Source organism: Megalopta genalis, chromosome 8 (assembly GCF_051020955.1).
Source record: "Megalopta genalis isolate 19385.01 chromosome 8, iyMegGena1_principal, whole genome shotgun sequence".
NCBI lineage: Eukaryota > Metazoa > Arthropoda > Insecta > Hymenoptera > Halictidae > Megalopta > Megalopta genalis.
In genome coordinates this window covers 10,696,136-10,710,125 of record NC_135020.1, presented here as the reverse complement: position 1 = coordinate 10,710,125, position 13,990 = coordinate 10,696,136, and the positions used below count along the sequence as shown (strand labels likewise).

General features: G+C 45.5%; 2 protein-coding genes and 2 long non-coding RNA genes across 5 annotated transcripts; 2 read left to right on the top strand and 2 right to left on the bottom strand.

Moving 5' to 3' along the window:
* Nucleotides 1-1,867: 1,867 nt before the first annotated feature.
* Nucleotides 1,868-3,194, top strand: LOC143259977 (uncharacterized). The gene is made up of 2 exons (XM_076524344.1): nt 1,868-2,022; nt 2,689-3,194. Exons 1-2 carry the CDS (start codon nt 2,008-2,010, stop codon nt 2,953-2,955), a joined length of 282 nt encoding a protein of 93 aa, XP_076380459.1. The 5' UTR covers nt 1,868-2,007; the 3' UTR covers nt 2,956-3,194.
* Nucleotides 2,932-5,044, bottom strand: LOC143259979 (uncharacterized). Its single transcript, XR_013034044.1, has 2 exons — nt 3,297-5,044; nt 2,932-3,216 (listed from the first exon to the last, which is right to left on the bottom strand). It is a non-coding gene; the product is annotated as an uncharacterized LOC143259979 (long non-coding RNA).
* Nucleotides 5,045-5,281: 237 nt separating this feature from the next.
* LOC117227843 (uncharacterized) lies at nt 5,282-8,657 on the top strand. Of its 2 annotated transcripts, XM_033483369.2 has the most exons (3): nt 5,282-5,441; nt 5,992-7,084; nt 7,160-8,657. In XM_033483369.2, exons 1-3 carry the CDS (start codon nt 5,424-5,426, stop codon nt 7,954-7,956), a joined length of 1,908 nt encoding a protein of 635 aa, XP_033339260.2. In that variant the 5' UTR covers nt 5,282-5,423; the 3' UTR covers nt 7,957-8,657. The 2 variants fall into 2 exon arrangements, with proteins under 2 accessions (XP_033339260.2, XP_033339259.2); XM_033483368.2 differs by having other exon boundaries at nt 5,992-8,657.
* Nucleotides 8,658-9,574: 917 nt separating this feature from the next.
* Nucleotides 9,575-10,877, bottom strand: LOC117227844 (uncharacterized). Its single transcript, XR_004492159.2, has 2 exons — nt 9,928-10,877; nt 9,575-9,855 (listed from the first exon to the last, which is right to left on the bottom strand). It is a non-coding gene; the product is annotated as an uncharacterized LOC117227844 (long non-coding RNA).
* Nucleotides 10,878-13,990: the final 3,113 nt, after the last annotated feature.

Genomic DNA, 13,990 nt, shown 5'->3' with positions numbered 1-13,990 from the left:
TGACCGGTTTCTGAATCCGCATTCTATGATAAGTGGCAAAAACTGGAATTCTCGCGAAGAAACGTAGTCTAGTCGATCATTCGTGTTTGTAAACAGCAAAGTTGTCGAGGATGTTGTTTTATTGTTTAAACTAGATTCCCGACGGTATTTAGGCTTTTTCTGGGTAATTCACTCTCTGTCAATGTTCTACTCGCGGTTGCTATTCCACGAAGAGAATGCTTTATGGAGGCTGCTTTTTCTATCCTTAGATCAAATGATCTAATTTAACCCAGATTGATTACAATATAAATTAATTTTATACAACCTTCTATAAAAAGTTAAATTATCACTTTTACCAAGTGCAATGCCGCGAACCAAATGGACTGACATTGCACACAAGTTATCTAATCTCCTCCGATACATTAATTCGCGCTCCAATTATTACAAAGAAGTATTCGTACTTAGCAGATCTGTTATTAGAACTATCTTGATGTACCATAAAGCTAGGCAATGGAAGATTAACGCTTTGACCGTCAATGTGGTAACCTCAAAAATTCCATCGAATCAAAGTACTATATTTAATGAAATAAAAACTGAAAAGTTACGATAAACGATACTTTGTACGCAGTACTTGAAAACGTAACATCCGTATCGGATGACGCCACCTGGCGTCAAATTCGACACTGCCTTTTATTATAGATGGCGCAATTTGGCGTTAAATTCATTACTGTTTATTGCAATATTTATGTTCACTTTTAGCAGCAAAAAGTCGGGATCACACCTCCGTTGATTAGGTGTTAATGGCTGATCCGGTCCAAGAAGAGTTTTTGGCATTTCTGAGCTGACCGCAAGCATTTTTTAAAAGCTATTATTTATTAACTTTAATTATAACCTTAATTATCAATCGCGTCTTTTAGAGAACTGTTTAATACGTTCCTAATGGCTGATCCGATCCAAGAAGATTCTTTGGCATTTGTGACCTAGCGATTAATTATCGCAAATATTTTTTAAAAATTATTATTTACTAACCTTAATTATAACCTTAATTATAAATCGCGTGTTTTAGAGAACTGTTTAATACGTTCCTAATGGCTGATCCGATCCAAGAAGTTTCTTTGGCAATTGTGAGCTGACGATTAATTACCGCAAATATTTTTAAAAAATTATTAATTATTAACCTTAATTATAACCTTAGTTACCAATCGCGTGTTTTAGAGCACCGTTTAATACGTTCCTAATGGCTGATCCGATCCAAGAAGATTCTTTGGCAATTGTGAGCTGACGATTAATTACCGCAAATATTTTTAAAAAATTATTAATTATTAACCTTAATTATAACCTTAGTTATCAATCGCGTGTTTTAGAGCACTGTTTAATGCGTTCCTTCGTCGTAGTATTTGCTCGACGATATTGTGCGAGGAAGTATTATCCGTTCAAAGAGGGACTTCACTATTTCCGCTGAAACATCGCGGAAATCTCTCTACAGCAGCTGCACAGTGTACTCGAGGCGTTGTTCGATGATTATCGTAAAGGTTCATGGAACTCGTAATTGTATCACGGCGGGTACGGCTAGGTATTACGTCGTATGTGGTAAAACACTTTCGTCCGTATTTGGCCGATTGCCAAGGTCCCTTGCTTCACCCGCGTGCCATGCATCGGAGGTTGTACACGGGTCTGCTTTGGAATACGTGAACGAGATTCCTTAGCAGACCTCGACGTCGCGTTCGTCCACGACGTCGACGGCACACGTACACGGGTTACGTATGCGACTCCGTAAACAATAGGACGAGTAACAACCCCGTGTAACATCCACCGGATCACGCTCCCATCGCTGGCGCACCGAAACACGCGCGCGCACACACACACCCAACACGCGTGTCCTCGTGCGTTGATCAATCGGCGAATGACGCGCATAGGACGATCTGACCGCCAGGTATATAAAGGTATCCACCAAAAAGCAAGAGCATCATTCAGTTCCAACTGAACGCAGAAGCTGATCTCTAAAGCTCCACCTAACTCAACACAACCATGAAGTGCATCGCTGTAAGTATACCGAGCTTGCTTCTCAATCGTTAGCCCTTTGCACAGCTCGAATGGTGGCTCGGAGGCACCGTTAAAAGCTGTAACATCATATTCAAAAATAATTTCTGTTCTATTATACGATTATTGTACAATTTTTTGTTACATTTAGAGAATCTGTTTAAAGCGTAACTATGAGTTGCAAGACTCATACGTTGAAATTGCATCAAGTTGTATAAAATGGAAACGCTGTCGATCGGAGAAACTATTTTGAGTTTAAAGTTGCGTCTATCTAGAGTTAAAATGGCTTCGAGTACAAAGGGTTAAGTGCCTTGTCCACTGAGCGTTTCGATTATCCTGACATTTTGCTGGCTTACATTGTTGCATACGCGCCGCGTGAGAATCGAGGTTGTCCGGCAACCAAAGCGTCGTTTCGAGTTTTAGAAGCATCATAAACTGTGTACCAACCGCGAGCCGAAATTGCAGAGAGATATCTGTTCGGCTGAGAAACAAGATGAGCGTACAGCCGTCGAGGAGAAAGATAGTAGTAGCTCCATCGAATTTCTTGCCGCGCCTGTTCTCATCGCACCGGCGAATACTTCCGAACGGCTAAGTGGTTCGGATGGCACGCGGCTTTTTACGATCCCGGTGAAAATCATCGATCTGCAGAACTATTACTTCTCGTTCCAGGCATTCGTCCTTTTGGCTATCTTCGCCGTTGCTTTCGCCGAGGAGAAACCAGCTGAACCCAAAAAACTCGAGCCCGTGGTGGCGGACGCCGCTCCGGATGCGTCCAGAGACAAGAGAGGCGTGCTGTTGAACTACGCTGCTGCACCGATCGCATACTCTGCCTATTCTGCGCCGCTCACCTACAGTTCTGCGTACAGCCTCCCGTACGCCTACCGTGCCTACCCCCCTTACTACCCGTCGTACTACAACTCCTACATCTACGGTTAAGCAGTGACAACGACGCGAGCCGTTGTAATCACGATTTTGGGAAACGATCACGGCAATTGCACGGACTTCCGATCGGCTCACCTACTAAACTACATCGGTTTAGACGAACGGGCATCATGCGACACAGTAACCACACGGATTCGACGATCCAGAGAAATTTTCTGCGCTACCACGCACCCCGGTGCACCCACGTGTAAATTCATGACGCAATGTTAAATACAGAAGATTATTAATTGTAACCTTCTTCGTCGTATTTTTATCCTGTGCAAAAATGAAATCCTGACATTAGAATTAAAACGACATAATCTTGAATAAGTTTCTCGCGTTGTCTCTGAACTTACCAGAGTTATCTTAGGGGGTGAGTATGGCGGCGACTGCATGCTTTATAAATATTAGATGATAGAAATACGACTGGCATTAGGCCAGCATGCAGATCAGAACAATGGCGAGTCGCAGAAACGATGGACCAGATGCGCCCGATAACGGATATCTTCGAATTCCAACTGCGTTTAGTACGCATGCAAATTCCGTGTGTTACAAAGGCGTGGGCGTGTTAGCCATGCATCTGCAGTTTCATCTTTGATACGGGAATGCGATGTACGAGCGTCGTTGCGTTGCAGCATCGCGCGTGCTTCCTGTCGCGAAACGGCGTACAGAAACGAGTGACATCATCGGGATTTTTATATAATATTCCGCCGGAGCATTTCCATCCGTTTAGGCGACGCTATGAAATCATAGGGGAAGACAAATGCACCGTGGCGGCGTCAACGTATTGTCGGTATCCGTCGGCTTCTGTTCGCGCGCCGTTCATGCATAAAGATGGCGACGCGTTTAGGAAATCCTGCTGCAAATCCGGCGAGACGTCACGGTTAGCCAAGTTTAACTGATCGTAGAAATAGTTCACGTCCGATCTCAAGGACGTATCACGTGACTTTCCACGAGCCTGGAAAGACAAAAAAAGAAGAGAACATGCTGCGCTTTAAGCTGGTATTATTTAATCCCGTTCGATCGAGCGCATCCTAATGCGATCACGTAACGCCGAACAGTTTGAATTGTTTCATGGAATAGGGACGCTGGTGCGAGCGAGTCACGCGTAATACTGAATTACACAATGCGAATATTTCACTATAAATGAACACCTATTCCGTATTCCCTGGGACTTGATCACTTTAAGTACTTTCACTGAGACTTCGACGGATACAGACGTGATGCGAATGATTGAACCGCGGAATGCCTTTTGCAAGTTCGACGGAAGTCGAGCCAACGTTATCTGTCCTTTGAAAATGTCACGGTTAAAAAGGTGGATTAATTATTAGCGCAACAATTTCCAACATATTGTCGCATTTCGTTGAGCTAAGGTTGCGCATATTTCTTTCTCGCGCGTACCGTGGATTTTATACTACGTTCACGGCAGAAACGTATAAGTGAAAACTGTGAAAATATTCATAAGACTACAGTAAATTCTGCGTAATTAAATTCTTCCGATTATTCGAGCCTCGCGGCTCGTTTTTACAGTCATCGATTATTATAATTATAAAAACAAGTCGCGAAGCTCGAATAATCTCTTCCAGAGATCATTCTCTCTCGGATAATCTCTTCTCGACATAACCTCTCTTAGTAAATTGTCCATTTCTGTCTCCAAGCTTAGGGAGAATTTACTGTACTCGTTATTATTGACTATTTACAGCCTGCAAATACGTTTCTCATTATTCGTGTTCGAGCGCGCGATAAAAGAAATATGGATATATAAATAATCTCTTCCAGAGATCATTCTCTCTCGGATGATCTCTTCTTGATATAACCTCTTTTCCCAAATTATCCATTTTTCTGTCTCCAAGCTTAGGGAGAATTTACTGTACTCGTTACTATTGACTATTTACAGCCTGCAAATACGTTTCTCATTATTCGTGTTCGAACACGCGATAAAAATATGATCACACTCGTCTACAATGAGAGAAACTAATTAATTTACATTTATCATTCCCGAGTGCACCATTAGAAACGACGTCCTCGAACGTCACTTTCGCTCTATCTCCTAACGTTTCCCATGATTATGCGGCAGAGGTCGTCCTCGTCGAACACGTTTCGGGTTCCGTGGACGCCCGATGACTTTCGGCAATCACGCTATGCAAATCGACGAAATTTGGGAACAGCTGCGAGAGGGCGATACTCTACATCGATATGTGTAACATCACCGATCCGTAACAGCATTGCCTAAGTGTGATCGATGAAAGCCAGGCAAGAAAGTCTATTGTAATTCGTGGATGGTCGCGACCCGACTGTATTTATACATGTGCAGGTATGGCCGTGGTCTTAGTCGGGCCGTCCATCCTTGAACGAATTAGTTGTTTTTTCAGCTCCGTAGCTCCGGTTAAATGTCCGAGGGTCCCGCGGCGGTTAGTCGAGCGCTGGCATAAGGAAACCGTATCGTTTGGTGCAGTGAGACAAGTGCGTATCGGATTAAGACCATGAAGTTTCTTCTTCTGGTAAGTACGTACGCTCTGACCGAGATCGAATCTACAGGGTGTCCCAAAAATGTCTCGCAATCCGAGAATAGGAGGTTCCTGAGGTAATCTGAAGTAAGTTTGTCCTTGGCGAAAATGCAATCCACGGCTTTGTTTACGACTTATTAACGAAAAAGAGTGACCAATGAGAGGTGAGATATGCTGGCGCAAGGCGGCCGAGCCAATGAGCGGAACTGGGCTTCGTGCGCTCATTGACTCGACCGCGCTGGGCGAGCTCGCCTCTCATTGGTCAGTGTTTTTCGTTAATAATTCGTAAACGAAGCCACGGCTTGCATTTTCGCTAAGGAAAAAGTTACTTCAAATGATCCCAGGAACTTCTCATTTCCGGTTTGCGAGACATTTTTAGGACATCCTGTATTAGAATTAAAACTGAACGGTCGGTAGGGGAGGGTGGGGGGAGGCGTTTCGTGCGCGCGTGACAACGCGACCCAGTAAAGCGAGCGCGCCGGCAAGAAGATATCACGATTCCGTCGCACCGAACAGATTCACCGTTCACTTGTTTCCTGTTTAGGCGAGCTGCTTGCTGGTTACGGGCTTATTAACGGTCGAGGCCGTGGCCGGCGTCGAGGAGGCGGCCGGGGAGAAGCCGGAGATCACAAAGCTGGAGCTGGTGGATCTCGGCGAGGGAGAAAGCGATATCGATGCGAAAGACACGGAAGTACAAAGGAAGAGGGACTCGGGTTATTCGTATAAGAGGCCGGGGGGCGGCTTCGCGGCGGCCACAAGAGCGCGCTTCCAAGTCGGACAATCCGGGCACAGAGGGCGCATCGTGAACAGACATCCCGCCCAAATAAACAGACCGGTTATGAAGTATGGGCCGCCCGGCTATCCGAGCCAAGCCGGGCCGAGGCCGTCTCCTCAGAATCAACAGCACCGAGATAAATTACAATTCCCCGGTCATTTCGGGCAGCAACATTCGGGCAACTTCGACAATCGGCCGGGCGGCTTGCAGGAGCAGGGCGTGCCGAGTCCAATTAGGCAGGTCGACTTCGTGGAGCCGAGTCCGATAGCCAGTCAGAACAACGAACCCTTCGCGTCGCACGCGGCGAACTACCTGCCGCCCCAGAACCAGAAGCTACCCGGCTACGCGCAGCAACAACCCTTCTCCCCGATACAAAGTCCCGCGAACAACGGCCCGGAACAGTTGGTCAATTTCCAAAGTCAGAGCCTGGTGCAGCCGCAGCCGGAGTTCTCGGACGCGACCGTTTTCTTGACGCAGAACGCGCAAGCGATACAACAATTGTACGGGGCGCCAGCGAACGAGCAAGACTTCGCCCCAAACGATGCCCCGTTCCCAGGGCAGACGAACCAAGTGCCGTCCCCGCTCGGCCAGTTCGAAAATTTCGAGAGCAGCTCCCAGAACCCCCTGGGCTTCCCCGGCTCCCTGCCGTCTTACGCATCCGGCACCCTGAGCGCCCAGGAAACCCTGGAGCAGATTCAGTCGCTCGAAAAGGACCGGCTGATCATCCAGCTGCAACGGGCGCTCGCCAGCCAGACTCAGGTCCAAAACGCGGACGCAGCCGGAAGGTACGCTCAAAATCAGCCGGGCTTCGTTCAGAGTCAAGATCTTCTGGCTTCCCTCGGACAGCGAATGAAGATTCACGGTTTGAACGCTCATCCGGGTACCGTAACGGTCGGCTCCGGAAATACCGCTTTCAATCAATCACCTTTTTTGCCAGGGACAACGGTCGGTCCGGTGTTACCGCTTAACTACGGAGTATCGAGCACAACAACCCGGCCGCCCCCGACCTCCGTTACGACATCAACGACAAGCACGCAGCCTCCTCAGGCTACCAAAGGGGACGGGACCACACCGCTCGGCTCCGTCGAGCCAGCGACCACCTTGTCACCCACCGCAGCAGTTCCAGTTTACGCCGGCTTCGTACCGACCCTGATCTCCGGCACGAGTTTCGTGTCGAACGTGCCGACCTACGGGCCCGGCTTCTTCGCGCCCGGCGCCGTCGGCGTCGTCCAGCCGTCCGGCTCCTCGCCCACGCATTTCGGGCTGCCGATCCCGACGAACCCCAGGCCGGTCCTAGGGAGCGTACCCTCAACAGTGACCTCATCTTCTCCGTCGACTCCGTCGAGTTCTTCGACGCCTTCCACGAGCCGTCCCAGCGTCCCATCGTCCCCGCCGGTCAACCCGGCGCCTCTTCCCGTGCATCCTATCGCCGCGCCGTTGCATCCTGTCGTGACACAGCTCCATCCGGTGGCCTCTTTGCAGCCGATCCTGCCCGCCGTGCCGGCCCAAGCGCATCATCCCGTGCAGTCGCCGTCGGCGGCGCATCCGACGTACGGCGTCCAGTCACCGGTGATCAATCCGTTCCTGTACAAGCCCGTCAAACCCGTCTACCCGCTCTATTATTACCCGAACGTGGCGTACCAGCTGCAGAAGCCCGCCGCGCTGCCGACTTACCCGTGGAGCTACGCGCCGACCTACGCCACGCAAGCGAAACCGGCCCAAATATGGAAGTGACGCGGCGGGCCCGGTTCCCTCTCGCGAGCGAGCGAGCGAGCGAATTCTGACCCGCCCTTCCTTCTTCATCGAGACTGACTGTTTACCCGCGCGGAAAAGCCTGGCTGCGGGAACGGGAACGAGAAGAAAGTAATCGGCGCCGCTGGATCAATGTCGCGGTCACGATGACACAGTTCTGATCGGCAGGACGAGGCGACGCTGTCGGTCCCACCGCCGCCGCTTAATAAGCATCGTTGTTGGCCGTGCAATTCGCAAGCCTGGCATAGATAATTTCCGACCGCTAGATATTTGCGTTGAATTGTCGATCGCGATCGAGACTGTTCGCAGCCGTGGCCACGCGGAAACGCGTCTCAATCAGATCCTAGGAGGCAACCTTGTTTTCTTGTTGTTCGTCTTTTTCTGTTTTTTTTTATTTTTATATATATACTAATTATATATAGATATATTATATATTTACGTATAAATTCTCGTTGAATTACGTATCGCTATTGTAATCGGTAAATGGTGCTTCCAATTGTTGGCTGGAATTATTACAACTTAATATCGTACGTACGATGTGGGATAAACGGTGTGAGCTATGTTTGTATACTTTTTATCGATCTAGGTCGTTGTGATTTTATTGTGTTAGGTGTAATTTTAGTATAGACACCGTCGAGAGACGCTATTTATTATCGCAAATAAATATTTTTTTACCGTCCGAACGCGCCGCATTTCACTTTTCTTCGTGAACACTTCCTCGTCCTGGTAATTCGTGATCGGGGCGTGTCGCCGGTACACACGTCATAGAAAGTTCATCGTATGAAAATCAACTGTCTCCGTTTCCGGTGACCAAATCAATGCCGCGGAACTCTCACCGAATTACCGGTACGGAATCGATGAATTTTATTCGTAGAGCGACGGTGACCTCGAAAGTCGTCCGATAATAGGTCATCGCTTAAACGGTGGTGTGTTGTTCTTTTCTGGATTTTTCGGCGAAAAAGTTAAAGCACGGCGATCATCGCTTTCTGCAATCCGGCCCAATTTTCGATCTACTTTTCTGTACCATTTTCGAAAATTTTCCACGGTTCTCACATTTTCTCACGTTTCAAATTCATTGTCAAAGTAATTGGACTTTTTAGAATTATAACGCCTGCAAATACTTCCGTTAAACGCGATACACACTTTCATTTAATCCTTTAACAATCAAAGTGTCCTGTGTATTTATTTTAGAATTTTAACGTACATGTGAATCATGTTTCTCCATATGTAACTTTTTTAAGCCGTTTAGTACAATGGGAGAATGCAATTTTTCTTGGATAACATGCAAGAGCATACTGTGGGCTTTTAATTAGTGTACTTTAGAATGACGTTGAACAGATGGAAAAAAAGAAAATAGATTTTAGAAGAATAAATAATTTTTCTTTGTTCGTGATCTTTTTAATATTTAATTAATAATTAATAATTATTAATTATTATTATTAATTATATTTTTAATATTTAATTATTTTAATTTTGTTAATGTAGCCCAGTGTCCTCATTCGTTGATTTCAGAGAAGATGAGATAACATTTTTTAATTATAAAAGCCAATTATTGAATTATCTATACGAGTAGCCCATAATTTGGGAAGACATTTTGTAGTACTGATAAGTGTCCACTGCGTCTATTTTCTTCAATAATAAAAGAAAAACAATTATCCGTATTGAACGCCGATCCAAATTGCACTATTTATACTGTCGTACAGCGACGGCGGTGCGTTTGCGGCGAGGCAGTATTCGTTCCGTTTGAAAAACACGTAAACACGCCGCTTCCTTGCTGCTACAATTTGCTTTGTGTGTGAAAAAAACGTCGAAACAAATCTATGCTCCGCTAAACCGCGGCGACGGATTGCCGCGAGCCGTGCGTCCGAAGCCGTCCTAAATCTGTGAAATAAATGCAAAAGGTAAACATCGAGCGCGACGGAAAAGAATCGAAGTAAGATAAGAGATAAATACATTGCCTGTTGAGCAATTGTTTGCTCTGTCCAGCGGTAACGCGAATCACTCGGATAATATCGAGTACGCGTAATGAGAGGCTGTCCTCGGCAGGTAGACGGGTCTCCGTCGATTTCCCAAGCTTTGGCCGCGGTCCTATCACGTTGCCGGAAATTTCGCGAGTTTCGCAGTCGGTCGGGCGTAATCAATAACCGGCTGCTAGACCCCCGGCAGCCTCGATCCGAGGCCCGGTGGTGGCTGAAAGACGCGGCAGCTGCACCGTCAGCGGTTCCGCGGCGAATTAGTAACGATTAACGGCTCGGTTTTCGTCCCCCGCGGCCCCACGGGGCCCCGGGGTCGCCGGCAGTTTGGCGACCCGTTCATCGATGACACTAGAACCGTGGCGCAATGCAACCACGAAACAGAGCCCGTAGCCTCGTGCCGACCGAGTTAAGAAACTAAAGCGGTGAACCAGCTTGCGCGCACGATTATACCGCTAAACGTACTAGATTCCTGCAGATACTCGGTGAACTGGTATAATTGCCCCCGAAGACGAACGGCTATTCTGTTTTCTGTGAAGCGCCGAGTGCCCCGAACGGAAAAAAGGGGCGACAGTTACGAAGAAAACGACTTGGAAAGACAGGCATCGGACGCGCGCGTCCCTCCGCGCAGGAAACCAGGCCTGTCAACTCACTTTCCGCGACTGACCCGAATCCCATCCTTGTTTTCGTTTTAACGCGCACTTTTACCGTATTACTTCTCGTACCTGCTCGGCCGGGATTTCTTCTTCAGGGCACCGTTTAGATCGTCGGATAAGCTGAAAATATATCGGGCTGGCAAGAAAGTAATTTCGGTTTGCTACCGATAGGTAGCGTTACGTTTGCATTGTCGTTCCATCGTTGAGGTTATAATTTCGTTTGTCTTCGGCTTTGGTAGTTGACACGTTTAGGTTACTATAGAGACAAACACGAAACACTGCGTTTCCCAGTGCTTTAAAGAACTCTTGGTCTATCATGTTCCTAGAATATGATATAGAAGGATTTTTATTGCTACTCTTGTGTTTCTAGATACTGATAGAAGTTTGCTTTCTTACTGATCGTGTTGTAAGACACATTATTCTACAATCTGAGTTTACATCGCGTTGGCAATAAAGTAATTTCGGTTTGCACCAATAGGTAGAGTTATATTTGCATTGTCATTCTTTCGTTAAGATTATAACTTTTTTGTCTTCTGCTTTGGTAGTTGACACGTTTAGGCTACTATAGAAACAAATTCCGTGCAGTTTTGTTTACAACTGATAGTTTGCTGTCAATTTTAACACGGAGTGTAAAAATGGACATTTCCAACACATTTTACTTCTTTTATTTTCATAAAAGCAAGAATTCATTTATGGCTATCGGACTAGTATCAAAGTAATTTCGGTTTGCACCAATAGGTAGAGTTATATTTGCATTGTCATTCTTTCGTTAAGGTTATAATATTTTTGTCTTCAGCTTTGGTAGTTGACACTGTACGAGAGATTGCAAAAAGGTTAAATGCATCGCACGCAACAATTGAATATCACACAAGATGTCTTGGACTTGTAAGAAGGTCGATGTTTGGATTCCGCGTGAATCGAAAGTAATTCACTTAACACGAAGAATCGATATTTGCGATACGCATTTTAAACGTAATGCGATCGACCCTTTTTCGAAACGAATTATCCCTGATGATGAAAAATGGATCGTTTACAGTAATATTAATCGAAAAAGGTGATGGTCCAAGCGCGATGAACCAGCGCAAACCAAATCGAAAGCTGAATCGCATCAGAAAAGGATCATGCTGTCAATTTGGTTGGACTATAAAGGTGTTGCGTATTTTGAGCTGCTCCCAAGCAACCAAACAATCAACTCAGATATTTACTGGCAACAACTTATGAAACGAGAGCAAGCAATCAAAGTGAAAAGGCTAGAAGTGGCAAATTGCAAAGGAATCGTGTTCTACAGCGACAATGCGAGGCCTCGCACATCTTTAGCAGCACGTACAAAATTATTGTAGCTTGGTTGGAAAGCGATATCGCATCCTCCATATAGCCCCGACCATGCACCATCGTATTATCATTAATTTCGAGGTTTACAAAACTTTTTAATCGTTAAAAATCCCAATAATAACGATAGCTTCGAATCGCACTTGATCGAGTTTTTTACCGATAAGAACCAGAAATTTTACGAGCGCGGAATCACGAAGTTACCAGAAAGATGGCAAAAAATCGTCGAACAGAATGGAAAATATTTGACCGATTAAAGCTCGTTTCATGTGTAGAAAAAATTGAGTTCTATTTCACATTGAAATACCTAAAATTACTTTCTTGCCAACCCAATAAATAACTCCAATCCCCTATCTCTGCGTCAGCCTGACGGAGAGAGTCAAAATCACCGATCAGGCCCGATCTCTTCGCGTAATTAAACGGTCGGTCGTTTCCAATTCTCGAATGCGATCTCGACTGTCACGAATGACGCGTCCGATCGGCGATAGCACCGGCGCTGTCGTGTCTCGCAGTTTGCTTCGACCGGCCATTGAAGATTTGCGACGATGCGCCGGAACGAATGGATCAGAAGCGCGCATCGGGTTCGCTTTTTTTCTAGACGTTTACGTTTACGACCGTTTACGATCGTGTTACTTAATAAAGCGAGGCTTGTCGGATAACGCGGCGGTAAAAGTAAATACCCGGTTCGCTCTTGTTTCGCATGCAAATGGCGCGATTCATTCGGAACAGCTTCTAATTTCGAGCCGAGAGTCCCACGGTCATTGTTCGAGGCAACGGTTCGTAACGTGTTTCCCCGCGGAAGTATTTAGCAAAGAATGGGGGATTCCAGTATTGTTTGTAATCGTTACTTTTACTTTCCAAACGACGAACGATCTTCTCCGCCGTTTCGTTTCGTCGGTCCCATCTGCGATCAAGCATTTAACCCAGGCATCCATCCCCATTCTTCAAAAATATTTGTTACTAATATATATATATATATATAATATAATATAATAATATATCATAATTAAACTGTTCGCTATTAACGCGCCGCATTGCGCGCTAATAGTTACAAAAATAAATCGAGTCGCTTTCAAGTTTCTCAATTTCTAAACGCCGCAATTTAAATTTCTAGGTGGCCGTAATATAAACAGGATAATATCTTCGCACGGAAAGTTACGAATTTGCTTAACACACACACGTGCGCGCGCGCGCGCGTATCATTAATGTTTAATTAATGAAGCATTGGTTACGTGTTTCACACGGTTTTCACCGATCGTTCGCGCGACGCGAGAACTAGAATTCATTTCGGGATCTTATTCATCGATCCGGCCACGCGCGATCTTCCATATTTGCCGTTTTTTTAGGCGACGACCTATCTCTCGTTTTAACCAGTTAACTGTGTTCGACGAGTATATCCGTCATAGAGATGTGGCAGAATTTTGTGTCATGACGATTATATCCGTCGTTCGTAAAATTTTGTTAGAATTTGATATTTAAATTGTAATTCTGGCGAAAACTTAAATTATATTCGGAAATTTTAATATGTTTCAAATGTTTAGAGGTCAAGACGAAATGAAACAAACAAATGAAAATTATAAATAATTCGAGTTGGATTCATAGCTTCCTGAGAACTCACTATGCGCTGTTCCTTGTTTTCGTGAGTATCACACGACAGCAACAGTTGAAATTTTTAACTTCTATAAGTATTTGATTTTATTTTTCTAAGTTTTTCGTTCATTATGTATAAATATATATGTTCACGTTGAGCGACTGTGTAAATATTACTAATAAAACTGTTCATTTTCTAAGATAAAAAATCGTCTTTTTGATCCAATATTTTAACAGCGCCACTTGCTCTGTGTTCGACGAGTATACTCGTCGCCGCTTGATTCTCGCGGCACGTACAGGGTGTCCCAAAAATAGGTGCGCGCTTCGAAAAGGAGGCGCCACAGCTAACTGGTTAATAAGACTTCGTTCGCTCGAGAGTGCGAGAGATTATTGCTGGATTCGTTACAGACTGTAAAAGTTCTGCTTAATTTTGCGAGACCGACAGCTCTCGCGGCTGCATACGTATAC